The sequence below is a fragment of the Sorex fumeus genome, unplaced genomic scaffold (assembly GCF_029834395.1).
Source record: "Sorex fumeus unplaced genomic scaffold, SorFum_2.1 ptg000003l, whole genome shotgun sequence".
NCBI classification, from domain to species: Eukaryota; Metazoa; Chordata; class Mammalia; order Eulipotyphla; family Soricidae; genus Sorex; species Sorex fumeus.
This window is the reverse complement of record NW_026606060.1, coordinates 27072265-27097047: the sequence shown is the minus strand read 5'-3', so window position 1 is coordinate 27097047 and position 24783 is coordinate 27072265. Positions and strand designations below refer to the sequence as shown.

The 24783-nt window shown below is 35.7% G+C and overlaps 1 protein-coding gene across 1 annotated transcript in view; it reads right to left on the bottom strand.

Moving 5' to 3' along the window:
• OTOGL (otogelin like) overlaps positions 1–24783 on the bottom strand; it is a 168234-nt gene that overhangs the window by 73774 nt on the left and 69677 nt on the right. Inside the window, exons 25-29 of the mRNA XM_056117469.1 lie at positions 23787–23925; positions 14263–14397; positions 8066–8215; positions 3472–3591; positions 1266–1382 (exon numbers count right to left, since the gene is read on the bottom strand). Of these exons, the coding sequence (XP_055973444.1) occupies positions 1266–1382; positions 3472–3591; positions 8066–8215; positions 14263–14397; positions 23787–23925 (661 nt within the window). The remainder of the gene's footprint in view (positions 1–1265; positions 1383–3471; positions 3592–8065; positions 8216–14262; positions 14398–23786; positions 23926–24783) is intronic.

The following is a 24783-nucleotide window of genomic DNA, read 5'->3' as shown; positions in this document are numbered from 1 at the left end:
AATAGCACTTTTATTTGTTTTTTAATTAATATTTTAAACTATTTTTAAACACTATTGGGGCCTGAAGCTGGAGCTGGAGCAATAGCACAGCGGTAGGGCTTTTGCATTGCACGCAGCCAACATGGCCGACCCAAGTTCGATTCCTCCGCCCCTCTCGGAGAGCCCGGCAAGCTACCGAGAGTATCTCACCCGCACCGCAGAGCCTGGCAAGCTCCCCGTGACGTATTCGATATGCCAGACACAGTAACAACAAAGTCTCCAATGGAGACGTTACTGGGCCCGCTCAAGCAAATCGAGGAACAATGGGAGGGCCTTTACCTTTACCTTTACTTTTACCTTATTGGGACCTAAAACTATACTGCAAAAGTATTTTAGAAGTTAAATTTCTAAATAAATTATAATCTTGATCTAAAACCTTTTAAATGTACATTAGTGATATACTTAATCACTACATATGTACTATGTTCAAAAACATGTATGTTGAGGGTCCATATTGGTTGGCATTCAGTATTTAGATCTGGCTCTGTGCTAGGAGATAATTCCTGGAAGTGCTCAAAGAACTAAATTTAGTACTGGAGTTTGCTATATGAAGGCAATATTATCTCTATATTATCTCTCTAGCTGATTAGTGACATATTTTAATTAAATTTTGTATTAAAGAGAATACCCTTAGTTATATTCTCTGATCAAATAAGTATTACTTTAATCAGTCATTTATGACTTTGATGATGAATGTAAAAATGTTCATAGAGCCAGAAAAGTTAGTTACAAATATGCAAAAATATAAATTGTTTAAGCTTAGGGAGTTAGTGAGGAATTGGCACTGTAGCACTGTCCTCCCATTGTTCATCGATTTGCTTGAGTGGACAACAGTAACATCTCCATTGTGAGACTTGTTGTTACTGGTTTTGGCATATTGAATAGCCATGGGGAGCTTGCCAGGCTCTGCCCTGTGAGCAGGATACTCTCCGTAGCTTGCAGGGCTCTCTGAGAGGGGAGGAGGAATTGAACCTGGATTGGCCACATGCAAGGCAAACGCCCTATCCACTGTGCTATCACTCCAGCCCAGTGAGAAAGTAAATCAAATAAATTCATTACTTCTACAGACAAATCTTCTGAATTTGTCTTCTTAATAATTGTTAGTCACCTAAAAATAAGTGGTTAGATAAATTAATTGTTCTGTTTGTGTTCAATATTATAGATTCAGGCTGTAATTGCTAAACTAAGAATTAAATTTACAAGAAATTTTATTAAAAATCATTTACCACATTGCGACAAGGAGCAAATATATCACTGTACAAAATGGAGCATTCTTTCTTGGCATAAGGAAATTTATTTTGATGTGCCTCACAGGGTTTAAATGATTCACTTGGGTTTTCACACTGTTGGAAAAAATTAAAGCAAAGAGTTTTTAAATGCATGATTTTGAAGCTAAAAGCAGAATAACTGAACCTGACTCTACCCATTAAAGTTTCATCTAGTATGTTCTAAATTTTTTCAGGCAGGTTTTGCCTAAAGTGCTCACACTTCATCAACTCATGCTCAACAGCATATATTGTTTGTGGAAGCAGCTTAGTGTATTATTAAAATCATATCAATAGAGAGAATGGAGTTCAATATTTTTTAAGTTGGCCTTAATGCATAATCTAAATGACTAAAAAAGATAACATAACAAAATGACTCTTGCCTTTGCTCGAGGCCCTCCCGTTGATCGTCGATTTGCTCGAGCGGGCCCAGTAACGTCTCCATTGGAGACTTTGTTGTTACTGTGTCTGGCATATCGAATACTCTCGGTAGCTTGCCGGGCTCTCCGAGAGGGGCGGAGGAATCGAACTCGGGTCGGCCATGTTGGCCGCTTGTAAGGCGAATGCCCTACCCGCTGTGCTATCGCTCCAGCCCTTTAATTTTTATTTATGTCACAAACAACTTCCTAAGAAATTTTGTAGATCCAGGTGACTACAGGCTTATTTCCCATAAACACAGTCAGAAATAAACTCATTGAAAGTGTCCCAAGAAAGGTCATAGATGGTTTCTTCATTGCTAAACATAAATACAACTTTTCAACCATCACTCTGTTTTACTACTTTTGATTCTGTTTGATTCTCTAAATGCTTCTCCTCTTTTATTTGTGGTCATTCCTTGTTTTTTTTTTTTTTTGGCTGAATTTCCTTTTAATTCTTTGGGTACTATTTAGTATTTTCCTTCCAACTCCCTTCTCCACAAAGCTTAATCCACAAATCTCTATTTTCTTTATTCTGTAAACTTACAACAATTACTACAACTTTAATATAACAATAACTGCCAAACCCATATTGTCAATCCCTTTCTAAATCTCAAAATTAGACATATTTTATAAAAATGCCTGGCATTTCTCTCTCAAAACATCCTATGCTGTACCTATCTCTGTGCTATTGCCTACTTCCCACTATTCCCAACTACCTCAGGGAAAAGCATCATCTACTCAGTAAGCCAGGAACTGTCTTAAGAAATTTAACCTTCACGAATTCTCCAGATAACTTCTTCCTAATATAATTTTTCAACTCTGCTAATTGCAAAGTTTAATGTTCTTCCAGCATACAAAATTTGTATACTGTTGTAAATTTTTATTGATTTAAAGTTTTAATTGGATTGTAAAAGTCTGCCATATTCACAACCCCACCAATATCACAACTGTATATGCTCTTCTGGTAATTTTAATTAATGTAAATTAGACAAAAGAATAGAGCAACTAATAAGATAACAACCAAATAGGATTGAAATTGCATTCTTTCAAACATTAAAAATAGGCTACAGAATAAGTAAAAAACAAATTTCCAATTTTACTATTCTCTGAAACTAGTTCTGAATTTCTCAATGTCTATCAAAATAATTTCCTTAAGAAATTATACCAAAAAATAAGTGTGTAGTAATTTTGAGAAATATTTCAGATACTTCCCATTTTGGTATGCCTCAGGAAATATCAGGAACAGAGATATTTTTAACTTAATCTATTCAAATTACTCCCAAACAATTGATCACAAATTCACTTCCCACCTTCCCCTTGCTTGATCTCCCCAAATCCCATACACACCAACAGCCATGTTCTAAATAACAAATGTTAAGAAATTCTGTCTCTATTCATTGTTTTAAGTTAGAGAAAGTTAAATAAAAGCACATTGCGTTATGATAAGCATGAAATTGGGTGATTTGGGCCTCATCTCTCCTCTTCTCTGAGTGGACAAGCATTAGACAAGTCATTTAACATTCCTGACACTCAATTTCGTCATTTATAATTTGGAAACAACTCCCATTATATTATAAGATTGTCACAAGAATTACATGAAAAGATAAATGTGAAAGTAATTTATCAACTCTGAATTACTATATAAATATTACATAAAATACTATTGTTTAAATATTTTTCTATAATAATAAAATATTAAACATAGGTGCAAAATACATTTATTCATAATATGTCTTAATTCAACCTACCTGTCCTAAGGCCCAACTGTCTCCAAATACCTGGGCATTTCTCACTTCCAAATTATTAGAAGTGGTCATATCATTCGAGGTACATTTGTCAAAGTTTCCACATAATCCTGAGAGTTTGTTCTAAAGTAAAAGAAAATATCATGAAATATTCTATACTCACTTCAATATTTAATATTTCACTCATCAGAATATTTTAATTTGAAGTATTTTAGGGGCCAGAGCACTAGTACAGTGTGTAAAGTACTTGCCTTGCACACAACTGATGAGGGTTCAATCCCAGCATCCCCCAATCCCTGCCAGGACTGGTCCCTGAGTGCAGAGCCAGAAGTAAGCCCTGAGAACAACTGAGTGTTGTCCCCAAACCAAATTAAATAAATAAATAAATAAATAAATGTGAATTTCCACAGCTAATTAAAATTCCAAATTCTAAGGTTCCAAAAATCCAAATTTTATATTAAATTATATTTAACAAATATTATAAATTCTTTTTTAAAAGTTATCATTTCCTATTTTATCCATTCAGACTGCATTGTCTTAGTAACTAGCAACATTATAGAGACAACTAATACTTTAGGTAACTTAGCAAAGTATAATAAACACCAGTTTGTGTGTGTATGTCTACATATACTCTGTGTATGTCTATATATGTATGTATGTAAGTATGTATATGAAGATCAAAAACATGCCTCCTGATATTTTTAATGTTTTGTAAAATAATAGACATTTAAATAATAAATTAATTAATTCTACTCTTGGTCCAGAGAACAAGATCTCTTTTTTGAGATCCAGAACATTCAAAACACTATCACTATCATTCAAAACACAACTAAAGTATACAAATCTTAATGATGAACACAAGCAGCAGCATCACAACTACAGCAATGGGAAAGAACGTAAGGTAACTGAACAAAATAAACACAAATTTAACAAAAAAGAAAATTTAGTATGAGCTGGAGCAATAACACAGCGGGTAGGGTGTTTGTCTTGCAAGCAGCCAACATGGCCGACCCGAGTTCAATTCCTGTGCCCCTCTTGGAGAGTCCGGCAAGCTACCAAGAGTATCTCGCCCCAGGGCAAAGCCTGGCAAGCTACTCATGACATATTATATATGCCAAACATAGTAACAATTGTCACAATGGAGACGTTACTGGGCCCTCTCGAGCAAATCGATGAACAACGGGAGGACAGTGACAGTGACAGTTACCATGCCAACATGAGACATAAAAGAGTTTGTACCCCCAAAAAAAGAGTTTATACCATTTTTTCTTGGATAATTGTGATCAAAAATAACTGTCGCATATCTGGGAAGGTATTTGAGGCCACTCACAGTCGTATTCAGGACTTACTCCCTCAGCTCTGCGTCAGGAGTCACTCCTACGAGTGCTTAGGGTACCCTACAGGGTGCTGTGGTTCCAATCAGACAGTTTCAAGTAAGCAAGTGACTTAATTCCTACTAGAGATATATATATTTTTTTTTTAAACAATGTGAAAACCTGTATAATTAGGGAAAGGAAGTGGGTGAAAAGCACAGAGCAGAATGATCTTCAAAAGACAATGGAACACTGCCTTGAAACTGGAACAAAACTGAGCTCTGTCTTCACAGCTCTTCATTATGGATGTAGGCTGCCTAAGTCTCCAGCAAAACTGGCACTATCCCTGCAAACGCCAGCCCGCTGCTTGTGACAGCATCTCTGCTCTTCGTCATGCGCACCCAAAGACAGTAGATACCCACCATTGTCAACCGACAAATTTAAGGCAGCTTGTAAAATGTAGAGAAGGCAGCCATAAAAAAGGAGAAAAGATCCAAGATCAAATGGCTGATTTTTTTTCCAAAATGAAAGAAAACAAGAATGCATGATGGAGAATGGCAGATATAAACTACAGATAACGCGTGGCAACTACGAATTTAGCTCATCTTCAACAAACAAAATCAAGAAAGGAGCAAATAACTAAAAGATTTTTAAATTTTGTCATTCTTGGGATTGAGAGAGAATCGCTTCGTTATATAATCACATCTTTAGTTTGAAACATATTAAAATTTTCAATTTACATCTCTGATAATTTTAAGAACACCTCACCTCCCCTGGCTCATTACAGATTATAACCATGAAGTTCAATTTCAGATATACTGTATTTTAAAACATAAACACACACAAAAAAAACACTGTCCTCCCGTTGTTCATCGATTTGCTCGAGCGGGCCCAGTAAAGTCTCTATCATGAGACTCGTTGTTACTGTGTTTGGCATATCAAATACATCAGAGGGAGCTTGCCAGGCTTTGCCGTGCGGACGAGACACTCTCAAGAGCTTGCGAGACTCTCTGAGAGAGGTGGAGGAATCTGACCCGGCTCAGCCATACCACTGTGCTATCACTCCAGCCCATTTTAAAACATACTCATAAAAATTCAAAATATACATTTTAAATATTTAATAAACATTTAAAATAATAAATACACTAGTTAAAAAATCCAATATATTTATTACAACAAATATTTAGTTTCATTTAATGAAATAGCAAACTTAAATTTTATATAATTTAAAATATTTAAATTATAAAAAAAATCATGGGTTACCCCAGTCAAATCATCAGCCAACAAGGATAAAACAAACTAATTCACCCACACAACACAGTAATACTCAGTAACAAAAAAGACAAACTATTAATTCGCTCAATATTATTTAAGAATTTTAAATTATTTTCAGTCAAAGAAACCAGACCCTAAAGTTTCATATTGTATGTTATTGTATGATATATAGATATATAGATATATATATCCTGAAAATTGCAAAACTGTAAGGATAGAAAATAGATCAGTATTCTCCACAGGTTAGGAATGAGATTTAACAGTTAACCATAGTCAACGTAGAAGAAATTTTTGAGTTGATAGCTCTATTCTATATGGAATTGTGGATATACAATTATATCTATTTGTTATATAATTGTGATAGCACAAGGGCTAAGGTTTTTGCCTTGTACATGGCTAACCCTGGCACCATATATGGTCTCCCAAACATTCTCAGGAGTGTTCCCTGAGCACAGAGCCACAAGTAATCCCTGAACATCACTGAGTGTGGCCAAAAAAAAAAAAAAACCCCAAAGTAAATCAAAAGTCTAAAATAACTAAAAACCATACTGCATGCTAAATGATACTGTTCTTCACAGTATGACTGAGATATGAGTAAGATAACCGAATTCTCAAAGGAAAATTTCAAATATTGTCTTCCTGTAAAACACTGAAAGCAAATATAATTTTATTTCTTGTACCCTAAAAGTTGTTCACTCAAGTCATCCTAAATAGAATAGGCAGAATACTAGACAAAGGACAACCATGAGAGTAAGCCGGGTTCTGAAAAGGTTTCAGCACTATAGACCATATCCACACAGTTACCAAGATCATTGAAGTTTTGTGAGAGTTCAAGATGCTGCTCTGTCTAATGTTTATTGATTTAAAGAAGGCCTTTGATTCTGTTGAGACTGAAGCAGTCATCGAAGTCCTAGCCAAACAGGGCGCTCAAACTCAATACATCAGAATCCTCTGCGAGCTATATTACAAATTCACCACCAGGATCTCACCATTCTACAAGGAAGTACTCATTGACGTCTAGAGGGGTTCGGCAGGGTGATACCATTTCACCGAAACTCTTCAGTGCCACCCTCGAGAACGTCATGTGAAGACTGGAATGGGGAGGAATAGGAGTGAAGATAGATGGTCGGCAATTACACCACTTCAGCTTCGCTGATGACATCATTCTAATAACACCAAACATTAGCCAAGTGGCACAAATGCTGGCCGACTGCAACTGTGAGTGTTGAAAGGTCAGACTGCCACTGAATCTCACCACAACAATGTTCATGAAAAATGAACTAGTCCCTGACATTCCATTTGCTCTCAACGAAACGAACACCTCTGAATGCAGCAGCTATGTGTACCTGGGTGGAAAACTCAACATGAGGAAAAACTTGGCGCCAGAACTGCACAGGAGGAAGAGAGCAGTGTGGAATGCCTTCAAGAGTGTCAAAGAAATAGCTAAGAGGAAAAAAGAAACTTTGGCTCTGGGCACATCTTTTCGACTCCACCATTCTCCCTGCACTAACATATGCCTCAGAGACCTGAACCCTACGAAAACAGGATGAGAACACTATTTGGGTCTCCCAAAGAGGAATAGAAAGAGCTATGCTTGGAGTATCACACTTCACTCAAGTGAGAGAAAAAATCTGGAGTTCCGACCTCTGTCAACGATCGAGAATAAGGGACGTTGTCTTGTTTGCCAAATCAGGTGGGCTGGGCATGTAATGCTATTTGGAGACAATCGCTGGACTAGAGCTGTTACCGACTGGATTCCATGGGACGTCAAAAGGACTCATGGCTGCCCACCTACGAGATGGTCAGACTTCTTTGTCAAAACCCTGAACCACCGGTTTGAGGCTTTTCGTGTTCCTGGAGCCAACAGATGCCTTTGGGCTACACTAGCATGCGACAGGGATGAATGGAGACGTTACTGGCACCTGCTCGAGCAAATCGGTGATCAATAGGATGACAAGTGATACAAGTGATACCCTATTATAATTTACCTACCAAATTAGCTGACTTACCTTCCACTGTGGTCCAACTTTGATATGAATGGTTGTCTTTTTATCCCAAAGAATAGTGATTTCTTCCTCTGGAAAGTATATTATTATATAATTTCCTGCCTTCCAAAGCTGGTATGTTGGTTTACTTTCCAGTAAAAAACCTGATTGTTTCTTTACACACAAAAATAATGATAAAGAAAAAGTGAATTTTGTATCCTCTAGCCAAAGTTAATAAGAAATAGCCAACAATAAATGTATACTAATATTTTTGCTCAGCCTTCTTTTCTGAATTCTGAAACAAATACATAAAATAAGAAATATGAAAAGTTGGAAAGCTAACATAAGTTGCTAGATTATCTTTACTTGAGTATATGGAAAAAAGATTTTCAGTTGTAGAAATGTGTATAAACAAGGACATGAATACACTGTATTTTAAAAACTAGGCCTGTTGACTAGAAATTCTATATCAATGATTTAAACAAAGACTTATTACTAAAGATGCAATATGTACCATTACTTATATAATTAAAAATCAAAAGATGAACCCAGGGATGTAGTTCAGTGAGAAAGTATCCACCTTACATGCTTGAAGATATTAGTTTGATTCTCAGTACTGCCCCATACTGCTCAAAAGCCGATTCCTATCTCTGCCAATGTGATTCTGGGCACTGCAATCAGTGTACAAATATCACATCTAAGTGTATATGACCTCTGATGTATCACCACCACAGCAAAGGAAATAAGGAACATGGTAGACAGACAGACAGACAGACCCATGCTTTCCCTGATACAGTACCTGAGTTGGATTCATATAAATTTAGAATACAAAATAAAATTTTGGATGAGGCATGCTTGTTAATTATCTTATTATCAGCCATGCTGCTACAAGACATTTGCACTGGCTGCTTTCTCTGTCTTACAGTGCTCTTGTATCAGTCATCCACATGTCCAGCTCTCTCACTGTTTTCAAGTTTGACTATTGGCAGTTCCACAATACATGGATCGCCTGGTCTCCCCCATACTTTATACTTTACCCACTATATTTCTACTTAGAAGCATTTCTTAGGAAGTAGGACATGAACTGATCTTCCTATGTAAGAGATCCTATATAGGAAGATATAAAAGGCTGGAAAGTTCAAAGAAGAAAAAATCTTTCCAAACAAGAAATCTCCTGAGAAAGGAAAGTCCAAGCATTGAGCAGGACAAAGGAGAGTCCCATAGAGCATGAATTTCATGACAAAATCCAAGAATTTTTGTAACCATGTTATCATATAGTCAAGGGCAGTAATTCCCTGTGCAACAAAGACTCAAAGTATTTTAATATGAAAATGACAGGCTATGATTATATACTGAAAGAAAATAGTATGTATTAGTTATCAGAAACATAGGGAGAAAGTAGAAATAAAATATAATGAAAATTCAGAATTCTTTAGTCTTAAAAATAAGTTCTTTATAAGTAAGTATAGTATAGCCTGTCCTCCTGTTGTTCATCGATTTGCTCGAGCGGGCCCAGTAACGTCTCCATTGTGAGACTTCTTGTTACTGTGTTTGGCATATTGAATACTCTCAGAAGCTTGCCAGGCTCTCCGAGAGGGGCAGAGGAATCGAACCCGGCTCGGCCAGGCTGGCTGTGGGCAAGGCAAACGCCCTACCGCTGTGCTATCACTCCAGCCCCTTCTTTATAAGCAGGAGATAGTAAAAATAGAACATTACATTGAAATGTTGGAGATGAAGTTCATTAGCATATTGCTCTACTTCCCATCTTGTTTGTGAGGGCTGGGTTAAATCCTCAGCAATGCAAACATGGGTTGAGGTGGGGTGAGGAGAGGCACAGAGCTAGAAGAGGGTTCAAGGCACATGCCTTGTGTGAGTGTGGGTGTTACTCCATTTCAATTCCTGGCACTACAAGGTCCCCAAGTATCTTCCAGTGTAGTCTTGGAGTCCCTGAAGCACCACCCGGATCCCCTGGTGGTCCCCAGCGGAGAAATACTACATCCTGGTATTCGATCTCTGGCAGGATTGGTCACACAACTGGTCCCGGGGAACTTATGGGAGGCCCTCCAAAAATTTTACACTGAATTTGACATTGAGATTAGCTGGTATAATAATTAAAAATTTAAGTGGTTTAAAGTTGCACTGCACTGTAGCATTGTTCTCCTGTTGTTCATCGATTAGCTCAAGCGAGCCCAGTAATGTCTCCATTGTGAGACTTGTTGTTACTGTGTTTGGCATATCGAATGCATCACGGGTAGCTTGCCAGACTCTCCAAGAGGGGTGGAGGAATTGAACCCGGGTCTTCCGGTCAGCCCTGTGCAAGGCAAATGCCCTACACGCTGGGCTATCGCTCCAGGTTTAAAGTTAAAAAAATGGAGGTAAGCAATTCTTTAGCTTTTTTCCCTGGATATAATTACAAAAGCATCATTTGAAGACACTTTGATGAACATTTGTTTAATGTCCAAATTAAATAAGCTTTGTCACTTCAATAAGAAGTTTCAGGGAAAAAAAAAAAAGAAGAAGTTTCGGGGACTAGATCAATAATATAACTACCAGAGCATTTGCCTTGCCCATGGCTTGTTCTAGGTTCTACCCCCAGAACCCCATATGATTATAACTGGGTCCCATAAAATGTATATTCAGCCTTGTCCCCATGTCACTGTTTTTTCCCTTGTTTGTTTTGGGACCACATCTGATGTTGCTCAGGGCTTACTTCTGTCTCTACTCTCAGGGATCGCTCCTGACAAGGCCCAGGTGATCATCTGGAATACTAATGATAGTCCCCAGGGTTGTTTGCATGTGAGACAAGAGCCGGACATGCTGTACTATCTCTCCAGTCTCAAATCCATGTTACTCTCCACCATAAAACTACCTTTATTGTTTTCAGTCCCTTTCTGTGATCTGACTTGTCTTTATTATTTGTCCTCCTGGATCCATAAAAGAAGTACTTTTTCAAGTTTATGACAGTATCCTTCAGTGCTAGCAAAAGATGTGAATCATATTTTCTTCACAACTTTTGCTGACTTATTCACAGGTCTCAAATTTCAGACTGGACAGTAAAAGCTAATGCAGGCAAGTAGATTATTTGTTGCTTCTGTCTTCTTTTCACCCACCAAATATTCTTTTTTTGTATTTCCTGCCAAAGTTTCCTCTGATTAAGATACCATTGCAATAAAAAATTTCATTTTTGTAAGACATTATTATATCCAGATTGTGTTATAAAACATATAATTTATCCCAGTAGAAAACTATACTTTTTTATTTGCTTGTAGAAGTAAAATATCTTTTTTTATTAGACAGGAAAGTTTACTGTGAATTAAAAAAAATTCTATTTGGTTAAAAAAAAACTACATATTCCTTTACTTGCTTCTTGAAAGAAGAGTGAGTTTTTAACAATTGCCCTTCAGACCTCCACTTCAAATGAGAATTATAGCACTTTAATCAGACTTGATGTTGATGATGATGTTAGAAAAACATGTTAAAAGTGTGAATATTTGAAACAATAGTTAAATAAAATTCAATAAAACTTAAATTTATAAAATGCTTATATTGTTTGTTTTGATAAAATTAGAATCATACATTTAACATTAAGAGGTGTTATTCCTTACACCAACAAGCAATTCTTATGTCATAAAATAAGGAATACTAATTTTCACCTTGATGTTCAAGAAAAAAATGTTAACAAGTGATTTGTTAGAATCAAGCTATTTTTATGACTTCATTCCATCTTACTTCATACTTCACAACCTGCATGAAGATAGTCATCAACACTTGCATGCAGGTGTAAATTGGAAGTTGAAAGCTACAACAGAACTGGAAGAACCACCTCAAAAATGAGTAGTGCCAGGAAATAGAGTACAGAAGATATGGTATTGCTTTACATGTGCCAGATCTGAGTTCAATCCCTGGCATCCCATATAGTTCCTAAGCCCCAACAGGTGTGGCAACCAAAAATGTTTTAATTTTTCTTTAGAAGAGTATTTACTATTATGCTTTTAGTTTGTTTGTTTGTTTGTTTGTTTGTTTTAGTTCTTGGTTTGGAGACCACACGCAGCAGTGCTCAGGTCTAACTCTTGACTCTGCTCAGGAAACACTCCTGGCGGTGCTCAGGGGACCATATGGGCTGCCAGGACTCAAACTTGAGTCAGCCACATGCAAGGCGAGCACCCTCCCCACTGTACTATTGCTGCAGCCCCTTGTATTGTGTTTTTTAAAACACATACTTATTTTTATAGAGGACCTTTGTACACAAATGAATGTTCACTGATGGTCCTACCAAACTACAGTAATTACCTCAAAATTATGTGAACATGATTGTAGAAACTCTTTTCATGCAAAGATATATTCTGCCTAATTGGTTTGAATGTTCCTCACTGAGAGATAAATTGCATTTTAGGTAACTGATTTTTAAATTTTAGTGTAATAAAATTTGAAGTACTATTAAATATATTGAGTTTTATTCCCATTCCCATTCTCAACCATTCTACTATCCAAGGCAAGGCTCAGAGACCAGATGTTATAAGAAATATATCAAATGATTATAAATTTAAATGTTTTGCAGGCCAAACTTTGAAAAACACTGTTCTAAAATATAGATGCCGCTTTCAAAATCTGTATATCAGATGGTGTCAATTCTCACCTACATTATTTCTTACTGGTAAAATAAGTTCAAATGTGTGTATGTGTGTTTGTGTGTATGTGTGTGTTTCAGTCAAGATACAGCATGTTCTGGAACCAACTTCTTGTGTGTAGCCCTTGCCCCATGACCTTTGCATTAAAGTTAATCTGAATTAAAGTTTCCTCTCTAAATACTGCCTTCCTATACTATGTCCATATATTTCTACAACATAAATCATTTACTAGTTTTCTAAATATGTCATTTCATCTTTCATTTGTAATTGATTGTCATGCCACTCTAGGTTTATCTACTTATATTTGTGTAGTTTAAAATCTGGATTTTAAAATCCTAAATCACTCTATCTAGAGTATATCTTCAGAGTCTTCAAGAATAGAGTCAGATAAGAAGAGTATAATCAATTCATGTAACCCATCATTTCACTTAATTTTGTTATGAACCTAAGGAGATTCTATTATCATCCCATATTACAGATGGGAAAGCTATAGACCGACAAACATTTTTCTCGGATAAACACAATTAGTAGGTCATAGAACTAGGCCATTAGTCAGTTTTAGATTCAAAGACTATGCTACTACAAACTACCTTAAATTGTTAATGCTAATTTGCATCTCAGGGATTCCCATCCTATCCTATAGGTACTCCTGCTAAGTATGTCATCTACTACTCCCTTATTTACTTGACTATGTCTCTCACCTGAAAGTAAATTCTTTCAGGAAAAGAATAGTACCTTTCCACCTCTGTACTCCTAATGATTACCATTGATTTTTCTACGCAGTAGATATTTCCTACACAGTAGATGAATGAATTGATGAATAAATAAAACGTGTATACCTCTTCAAACTTTGTCTGTTCCAAAGAGCTAAGAATAAAAAGAGTGACAGTGGTTCTAATTTTCTCAGAATAAACAGAAGAGACAAGCAATCATACAAGTAAAACATGATATATATCCAAACAGCATACTAAAAAGATGAGGAAAAAAACTTCCAGATGGATATGGTGAGACTTGTCACCTAAGAATAAATTAAACTAAATAAAGAAAGTACTATTTGTGAATGTATAGAGGCAAGAGAATGGATGTATAGCAGTTGGAGAATGAATATAGGTCCCAAATTCTTGAACATAGACTTGAAACTAAAGAGCTGAAAGACAAGATAGAAGGCATGGACTTTGATCATATTTTTGGGCAATGAGGATAACTGCAAGTATTTTTAAGCACTGGACTGACAGATTAGATTCAATATTTAAAAGACCACTATTGGCAGTAGTGTGACAAAATGGATTACAGAAGAGAAACTGAGACTAGAAACAAAAATTTAGTTGTAGATTATTGAAGTAACCCAGATGGTAGGAAGTAGTAAAGAAGGTTAGAAGAAAAGGATTCTTGGGGTTAAATACAGAATTGATTTGAATATGGAAACATGGGTCATAAATGAAAGCTAATAGTTAAATGCAATAGACAGAAGTCAATATAAATGACAACTAAAATGAAATATTATAGCCACCTATAGAGAAAAATATCTCAAATTGTTTCTATTTAAGTTTTAATATAATCTAGACATGTTAAAAATGTTTTTTTTTTACTAACCTGTTTGTAAGGAGTATCATTCAGGTAAATTTCAGTGTTCCCAACTGAAATCAAAACACTTTTAGAACATACAATTTCATTGTCAAAGCATTTCTTATTCTGGGCAATGACAGAAATATCTGAATCATCTGTACTCTGAAATGACAAGAATATTTATTAATATAAATTCTGTATTTAATTCATTGCTGTTATTAACAAATGTAAATACCAACATTTTCATCAAATTGCAATAAAATTGGATACAAATTATTTTGAAAATAAAAATATTTTTATCAAATGTAAAGAGCTTCATAGTAATATACCAAAACAACTGACTCTAAACATCTACCTCACATCTTCTGCTAATCTTTCTTTAAATAAGTGCTTTTTTAAAATAATTACACTCAAACTTATCCACCATTTTCTTGTAATAAAACTCCCAACAAAATATGTCATATAAAGAAATATTAAATTAAATACAGTAAACAATGCAAGATTAAAAATTCATAGCGGTATAATCTAAACATCTTTATTTTGCTAAATTGGATTATCTAGAAAAAATGAGTGATTCTTAGAATTTATAAGCTAGCAAGAATGAACCAGGCAGAAACAGAAAGCCTAAATACATCAATTGCAAGCAAGGAACTTTGGAAATTTTCCACAAAAAAAAAGTCCTCGACTGGATGGTTTATGATGTTAATAGATAGCTAACAACAGTAAAAGCCACACTGATTGGTTTTTGTGCAGTTGCCAGACACTAATTATCAATGATGAGGAAGTCACACTGGATTGAACAATGCATCTGCCCATGAGAGCTAAGACTACATTTGTTAGAAAATGTCGGCTGTCTAAGCATCCTTTCACAAACCTTTGTCCACTTATCTCAAACCACTATTCTTATTCCCTTGGGGACTCTGGCAACTGAAATGTTCTCTCCACGCTTCCTCCTTTGCACTTAAGTACATGACCCTCGCCCTATAAATTTTAATCTGCAAAAGAGTTCTGATCTCATAAGTTTCTATGAAGCCAGAGTTTTCTGTTTGTTTGCTTTTGTTTATGAACCGTATCTGGCAGTTCTCAAGGACTGATTCCTGGCTCTGTCCTCTGTGCTCAGGGATCACTCTTGGTAGATTCAGGGACAATATGGAATGCTGGGGATCAAACTCAGGTTGGCTCCATGCAAGGAAAGTGTCTTACCTGTTGTGCTATTCTCCAACCCAAATTTTTATTTCTTGAGAGTGAAAAAAAAACCTTGCAACAACTCTAACTAAAAAACCTATTAGAAATAATAAATACAATAAAGCATAAAAAGTTACAAAATCAATATAAAAATATATTATATTTATTTATTTATTTATGAGGGAGGGGACACTAGGCCCAAACTCTCAGCTATGTTCAGGGCTTAACCCTATCTCTGTGCTCAGAGATCACTCCTTGTGGTGCTGCAGGGACTATGTATATAGTACTGAGGATTGAATCAGGTTGGCTGAATGCAAGGCAAGTGCCTTACCCACTGTGCTAGTTATCAGGCACACTGTTGCATTCCTTTATGCAGATAAATTAGAAAAGAAAGATATTCGGAAAACAATGTCATATACAACCTCTCTGAAAATAATTTAGTATCTGAAAAATAGAAATTAATAAAATAGGTAAAAGTCTTACACCTTGAAGACTATTAAGATGCTGACAAAACAGGGCCAATACTAAGAAATTAGAAAACATTCTGTGTTTATGTACTAGAAATATTAGCACTGTTAAAGTGGTTTTCCTACCCAAAGTAATATACAAAATCAGTGCAATCTCTAACAAAATTCCAGCAACATGGTTTAAGTGAACAGAACATACACATTACTAAAATTATTATCAACCCACAAAAGATCATGAATAGTGAAAGCAATCCTGAGACAAAAGAAAAATAAAGCATCACATTGCCTGCATACAAAGTTTACTACAAAGTTATGGTAATCAAAACAGTATAGTAATGGAATAAGAAATGGTTCAGACTAAGTTCAATGTCATAGGAGAAAGAAATCAATGATTTCAGGCATTTAATGTTCCAATACCAGTCCGTTACCAGTGTCAATTTCCCTCCACAAAACCCTGTTTTAAATGTCAGATGCAGAGAAACTGTAAAGGGGTTAACAATATTTAAGCAAGACGTCATGGCCAGAGAGGTAGAACAGAAGCTAAGACACTTGTGTTGTGTGCAGCTGCAGCCATGAATCTGGCTCTAATCCCTGTCTCCAAATATTACCACCCTTGCACCACTGCAAATAGCCCCTGAGCACAGAATCAGGAGTGCCCCATGATTACTAGAGGATTCGCCAGCCATCCACAAAAATTCAACTTCACATTTTAGAGATTTGTTAGTGTCATAGAATTGTATCTATATCTGAATCCAAGCCCTTCATCTCTCCAGTTCATTTGCCCACTCTCCATTCATTAAGAATCCACTCCAGAACCATGGTTTCTAATTTTGTGTCCTAGTTCCACAGATGTGCTTCAGTATTTTGACTGTCATTGTCCTCCCATTGTTCATCGATTTACTCAAGCGGGCCCAGTAACATCTCCATTGTGAAATCTGTTGTTACTGTGTTTGGCATATGGAATACGTCACGGGTAGATTGCCAAGCTTTGCCGTGTTGGCGAGATACTCTCGGTAGCTTGACCGGTTCTCTGAGAGGGTAGGAGGAATTGAACTCAGGTCACCCGGGCCTGCCGCGTGCTAGGCAACCACCCCACTCGCTGAGCTATCACTTCAGTTTTTTGACAGACCCTGTAAATTGACTGTACAAATATCTTTTGTATATTTGTTTTTATAGATAGAAATTGTACAGGTTTTAATTGGATATTTGAAGTGGTCCTTCAAAAGTTAAAGAATCACTGCACAAATTCTTCCCAGTAACCTGGAAAAGATGGAAATTTTATTAGCATGAAAGGCAAATTTTCCTTTGGGCTCAATGTCTAGTTTACAAGTGTCATTCACATTTCATGAATCATTTATTTTGTGGGGAAAGAAAGTGGGAGGAGATTGGGTCACACTGGGCAGTGCTCGACTTATTTCATTCTTCACTCAAGGATTGCACCTGCAAGTGCTTAGGGAACCAAATGTAATGTGATTGAACTGGGATTGGCTGTTTGGAAGACAAGTACCTTACACCTGTACTACTTCTCTGACCTCACTATTTTATTTTTAGACTTTAAAATCAATGCTGATTTTTTTGAGAGGGGAGATTCCACACCTCCCTGTAGTATTCAGGGGATCATATTGTATGTTAGCAGTCAAACCTGGATCAGTCACATGTATAGCAAGTGCCCTACCAGCGTATTATTACTCCAATCCCAGTCTTGATCTTTCTAGTGATTTTTAAATATTTAAAAATCACAGAGGTTTCAAGTAGTTAGAATATTTGAAATTATTTAGACAATTAAATATTTAAAAAATTTAGAATCACAAATATAAAGGTATCCAACTTATTTTTTCACATTATTAGCACTAAGAACACTAGCTCAATATATCTCTTGGGTTAGCCAAATTATTCCTGTCTTAATAGTAATTACTATAGCATAGTCACTAGAGAAAGAAATTCAATGAATGGTGTTGACACAATAATTAAAATGTCCCTTTATGACCCATTTTTTCCTCCTTCTTCCATAGAAGCTAAGAGCTTTTGATTCTTGTTAAACAATCCTTTTGCAAAGATTGGCTAAGTTTTGAAAAGGCTAATAATAAGGGTCATTAAGATTACTATGGCATTGTACTACTGAAGAGGGAAAAAAAATCTTACTGCCTTTAATAATGATTGTCAAGGAAGAAGAAAATACATAATTTAGGATTTTTGTTTTGCTCTTCCTCTGGGGCAAGAGTCATTTAGATTAAGGATGCAAAAAGCTAGCTGAAAGGCTTTTAGCTAATATTTTTAAATATATTTCCTCTACTATTAATTAAAGTGCTAAAATATCAAATACATTCTTTATATTAAATAAGAAATGCCAAGAAATATTCATCTTGTATAATCTGCTTTGTAACATGGTATGTTAACAATAATTTGAAGCAATATCAATTCCTAAGAGTTATGTTTCTATAATTTCCTTTTTTGGTGTATTTCAAGTTAATATTAGGTTTGATTGCTTTGTCACAGCAATCAAGACAACGTTGTTAATCATTAGTAAGAAATGATTACAAGACTAGAGAGAAAGGGCAGCATCAGTGTGTCATATGAATTATGTAATCCCTTTATTTCAAGGTACCAAAAACATAGAAAAAATGTCAAGTAATTCCAAATAAACTGTCAACATCTTTTGGGTATCCTATTACTTTACTGAACACGTCTAAGTACCGATCATGACATCCACCCTTTAAGGGTGGACACCCCAGCAATACATATGTTCCACTGAACGCTGCCAGAAGTGATCCCTGAGCACAGTGCCAAGAATATTCCCTGATCACTGCAGGGTGTGGTCAAAACAAAATTCACAGCCTTCTACACAGACTCAGGCAGATTTGCTTTGTTTAGATCGCAATGCAAGAGTACATTCAGTCATGAAGCTGGGTTTCTCATGCAGAGATGGAAAGAATAACCACTCTGGTCAATTAGGCACCTCTTAAATTTGAGTCAGAAAGAAAATGTTTTTAAGTTTTATAGTAAGACCTGAGAGTGAATCATCAGAATTAGACCAAAGGTCATGGGCAGGAGGTGGGGGGGGAAGAGTGGGGGAGGGAGGAAGGGTGTTGGGGAGGTTGAAGAATTGAAAGCCAGATAAGAAAGAAACAATGACTAAAGTGAAACACAGATAAAGGGTGTTCAAGCAAGCCTGAGTAAGCAGAGTAGAGAAGTCACACAGGGATTGTCTAAACAATAGGAATGACATCAGAGAATTCATGATTTCCTGCTTCTGGAAGACAAAAACCATTCTTCTTCAGTCACCTGTTCCAGGTGTCTGTTTTGAGGATGGATTTTATAACAAAATGACACAAAATGGTTGGAGAGATGGTACAGTGAGCTTGTATACTTGCCTTGTATACTGTCGACCCAGGTTCAAGCCCCAGCAACACATGTGATCCACTGACCCCTGCTAGAAGTGATTCCAGAGCATGAGCCAGAGGTATGCCCTGATCACAGCAGGGTGTGGCCAAAACAAAACAAAATAAAGGAAAACAAAACCAAAAAACTGAAATGTTTCTTTGGTATTTTCAATTACAATTATCACAACCCCACCCCCACCATTGATTAGTCTCTGAGATAGCAAGTGATTAATCAGAATGTTACTGAGAAGGAAAAGACTTATAAGGAAAAGACTTATGCTTTACACATAATGAAAAACTAATTAAAAATACTAAGATAAAGAAGTGAGCTATAGCAGCCAGGAAGATAACTCAAATGGGTGGAACAAATGTCAGTCCATGGTACCTCATATGGTTCCCAAGCATTGTCAGGAAGTGATCCCTGAGCACAGAGCCATGAGTAAGCCCTGAGCACCAATGGGTGTACTCTACCCCTCAATCAACTAAAATAAAATAAAATGGGGGCTGGAGTGATAGCACAGCAGGTGGGGCATTTGCCTTGCACGCAGCCAACATGGCCAACACAGGTTCGATTCCCAGCATCCCATATGGTCCCCCGTGCACCACCAGGAGCAGTTCCTGGGTGCATGAGCCAGGAGTAGCCCCTGAGCATCGCCGGGTGTGACCCAAAAAAGAATAAAAAACTACAAAATTCAGAAATAAACGCTGGAAGGGGAAACTTTAACATATCTTTAAAATTAGGGTCAGATAACATTAAACTTAAAAATAATGTTAAGTATTAGTTTTTAAAAGTCAAAACTAAATTTACAAGAGAAATATTTATGAATTATATTAGTAGAGATTAAAGAAATAAATCATTAATTTCTCCATATAAAATATATTACATAGAATAAAATAAAGCCTGGATTTTGTAATCAAGAATGAAGGAGAAGAGGTAATGTAATGAAGAAGAGTCAATTAGCCATGAGAAATCAAATATGTCACTGAAAAAACAGAAAGAAAACAAATGCTGGGGCTAGAGCGAGTGGGTAGCACTCAAGGTAGGGCATTTGCCTTGCACGCAGCCAACCCGGGTCGATTCCCAGCATCCCATATGGCCCCCTGAGCACTGCCAGGGGTAATTTCTGAGTGCAGAGCCAGGAGTGACCCCTGTGTATCTCCGGGTGTGACCCAAAAAGAAGAAAAAAAGAGAAGAAAACAAATGCTGAGGTAGCTATTCTATGACCTGAAAGGAAAACTCAATTCTTCCAGAAAACAAACAAAATTCCTTAATTGGGTTTACATAGTTCAATACCTAAATCTTAATAATTCTTCCCTTCAAAAGAAGTGCTACTTTTGTAGTGAGGAACCAATAAAACCACTCAGTTGTGTAGAATCAAACACAAGAATATACTTTCATTTCACCAAGGAATCAGAGTTAAAACCAATAGTCTTCTTTAACTGCTTTTAGTGCAAGCATTATTCGAAAAATATGGGCAAGTGTTATGTTTTCTTTACTGTAAAAGCAAGCAAAGAGTTAAATTAGAAACAGACGATATAGGTGGTTACTAAGAATTCACTAAATTTCCAGCATTTTTCAAAATTACCTAAAAAGAACAAAAGTAAATACAAAGCATAATGCCCACTGTCAAAACACAAGAAATCTTTGAATAATTCTGTTCTGGTACATAGCAGAGAGTAGGCTGTATTAATTAACATAGTTGACATTTAATAAATGCTAAAAAATTCTTATTCAATGAATGAAATTATAATTCATAATTAAAATTGAGTTGTTGCCACAGAATAGAAAACGTACAAAGATGGTAATTCAAAGATTTTAAAATTTTTAGTAAATTCATTTAAACAAGTCTTTTCACATACAAAATAAAAATAAAGTTAGCAGAGTTATGTTTAAGTTCTTAAAATAATGTCACAAAAATCTATAACATTAATCATATATCCACTGGAAATTGTCATGATTATCAAACATATTTTCTTTTTCTGGATTTAACACTCAGAAAAGGAAAATTTCAAAAATATTCAAAACTTTTCTTTTAAGAAGAAAATGCTTTAATCATTATTCTAATGAAACTGGGAAAATTGTTTAAGAAAGAGAATCCAAGATCCTGAGACAACATATGGAATTAGATGGTGCATTCTAACAAGATCTCCATGTAAAGAGTTAATACATAAAGTCTAAGGCTGGTGTGTATATTTCATACTAAAGGCAAGCATATTTATCACAAATATTAGATTATTAATTGCAGTCTTGTGGTTTCTATTTTCATTAATACTGGTTTAAATTTGAACAAGTAATTCTCTAGCTCTTATTATGTGAATCTATGAGAAATCCAAAAGACTTGTAACACACAGTCCTGACAATAAAAGGATACACAGTGTAGTTCATTGCATATAAAACAATCAGAAAATAATGAGGGGCTTACTTTTGACACGACAATTATAAATACAATGAGACGCAAGCAAAGAACCAATAAATGTTAGTTATAAATGTCACTTTGAGGGAGGCGGGGAAAATCTGTTACAGTAATGCTCCAAGAAAAGACGATAGAGAAACAGAGCTAGAAAATACTCTGAGAGACTGCTATTGACATTTTGATTTTATGGAGATGATAACTGGGAGTGAATTAGAGTCCTCAAAGACCAATGATATGAAAGTAGTGTATTACAAGAATTGATAAATTGAAGGAACATTGTAGTGATGAATATGAGTTATAAAGATCAAGTATAGGCTATAGAGACAGTATAGTGGTTAATGTACTGCCTTACAAGGCCTACCTTGAACTATCAACCCCAGTCACCATATAGGATTCCTGGAGCACTGCCAGGAGTCATACCAGGCATAGAGCCAGGAGTAAGCTCTGACACAGAAGGGTATGATCAAAACCCACCCCTCTCCCCAGAAAATTAAAATTTAAAGGCCATCTTTAAATTGAATATTAGATCTTTGTAGGTTGATTTAAAACTCGTCTGACAGTTATCAACATTGTAGGAACAGATTAAACACATGACACTTGTAGAAAAAAGGGAAAAAAGAAGAATAAACACCGAGTTCAGTCAATATACAATGAACAACGAAGCTCCCAGAATGATGCCCTACACTGGTGACACAATGAAAACTAAGACTTGATCCTTGCCTTGAAGAAACCAACTCAGTCATCCATGGCTTAAGCTAGCAGAGTCAACAGAGACAAAGGAGAAACAAGAAGAGGGATCAAATGCTCAATGATCATAATAACCAGAATATTGGGGGGAGGAGAGAAGGGGGAGAGAGAGGAAAGGAGAGACAGGGGAAGAGAGAGAGGGGAGAGAGAAGCAGCAGGTAGTGCTCTTGCCGTGCACTCAGCTGATCACCGGTTTTCATTCCCAGCATCCCACATGGTTCCCTGAGCACCACCAGGAGTTATCTCTGAATGCAGAGCCAGGAGTAAATCCTGAACACTGCCAGGAGTGGCCCAAAAACAAACAAACAATAACCAGAAGATCAAAAAGAGAAGGAAACTTTAAAGAGTGTCAGCCATTCCCTCAAATATCAAAGGAAACCAGTATCTTATATAAAATTTTGGAAAAAAAGTACTGCGCTTATATATTCAAGTCACTAAATTGTCACTTTTCAGGTTTCTTACTTTTCAACTTAAGCCTTGGGATATGAGGAAATTCTCATATGTAACTGTTTGCTGAAATAAGACTTCTTCTAAAAGGATAAACACTAAGAGAATAGTATGCATCACTGTGCTTCCATGTGTGCCAAAGTTAATTTTAAATGAAATCCAAATGAACAAAAAATCTTGTAGACAACTTGTTGTAATATAAAAGTCTTATTCAGAACAAAAAAACAAGATCATCAACAAGGAGAAAAATGATGTTATTTTTGCTTATTTTTATATAACTATTCTCTAAAAGTTAAGTTTATTCATTTAAAATTTTAATTCAGGAACTGGTGATATTTAGGTAGATGTTAAGTCTAAAGGAAACCCAAATGTTTTAAGAAATTGTTTAACATATTTAAAAGTTCCAGAGTCTTTGCTATAACATATCACCAAAATAGCATGTCTATAATTGAGAATTATTATTTGATTCATATAAATATAAATAATTCATAATACACTGCTTGGTTTAGTATCATGTTTGTATTTACAAAAGTAAGCCAATAAAAACTGGTTGACTGTCTTAAACAGCTGTTATATATTAACTCTATCTAAATTCTATCTGTATTTCTTAATAATTAATACCCAACTTATAACTACAATTAAAGCACTCATTTTATGAGTGAGGAAATAGGCAGAGATAGTCTAGTTATACCTAAAATATAAATATCAATGTTATCATAACCACATCACCTCAACAAAAAGGATGTGGTCTATCCTTTATAAATGATAAAACTTAAGAAAATTTCAAATTAGTTTTAAATTGCTGTAACTTTTATAGGTTTTATTAATGGTATATGGGTTTGATGTAGTAGGACCTAGCATACTTGTTTTTTAATCTTCACCTAAATTGCGTAAAGGTGATTGTGACATACCTTTATTAAAAATACCTGACAATCACCGATATAATCATATTCCAGTCCATCAAAGGAATGATAATGACGGTCTCCATAGATTGTGCATACTGCTGGACATGGGTAATAAGTACAATTGAACATTCCTCGTCGACAAACACTGTTAGAAAAGAGAACCTGTTACCTTGCTAGGAAGTTTGACTAATATTTTCTAAGCTGAACCAAATTTAAAAGGCTGGTATTCAATTGCATGTATTGAAATTATATTCTTTAAAATTTTTACCAGTGAATCTTGATAACATTCATTGCATTGACAAATTAAGTATATATCTCCCACTTTATTTAAATAAATTAACTTCACAACCAAGCCCAGAAATTGTTCTATGGTCACAGTGAAAATAGAAGATGGAATGGCAAGTTGTAAAAAAGCATGCAGGTAACTAACAAAACATTTCATCTTTTTCTATATTAAGTCAACTTAAAACATTAGACATTATGCACTTTATGAATTTAGAATATTTATTTCAAGAAATTATATTTCTATTTGTGTTATGGTAGTCCTTTGTCTTATTTCCAATATGAAAGTCTTCCATTAAACATGATCTTCTTTTTGGAACTTTTTTCACTTTCTTGTAAACTTGAGATACCTTTCCCTGATAAATTTTCAAATAGTCATTTTTCACACTTTTGTCTGAACTGAACAAAGGCACATAAAAATAACGATATGGTTCCCCTAAGTATAGCAGCTTCCCACCAACTCCTGAATGTGTTCAAAATGTATTGTCTTAGTGAACTTTTAAAGTTCACTTTTAAACTTTTAAACTTTTAAAGTAAACTTTTAAAGTTCACTAAGACAATAGCTTAGTGATATTAGGGCTGGAGCAATAGCACAGCGGTAGGGCGTTTGCCTTGCACGCAGCCTACATGGCCGACCCGAGTTCGGTTCCTCCACCCCTCTCGGAGAGCCCGGCAAGCTACCGAGAGTATCTCGCCCGCACGGCAGAGCCTGGCAAGCTCC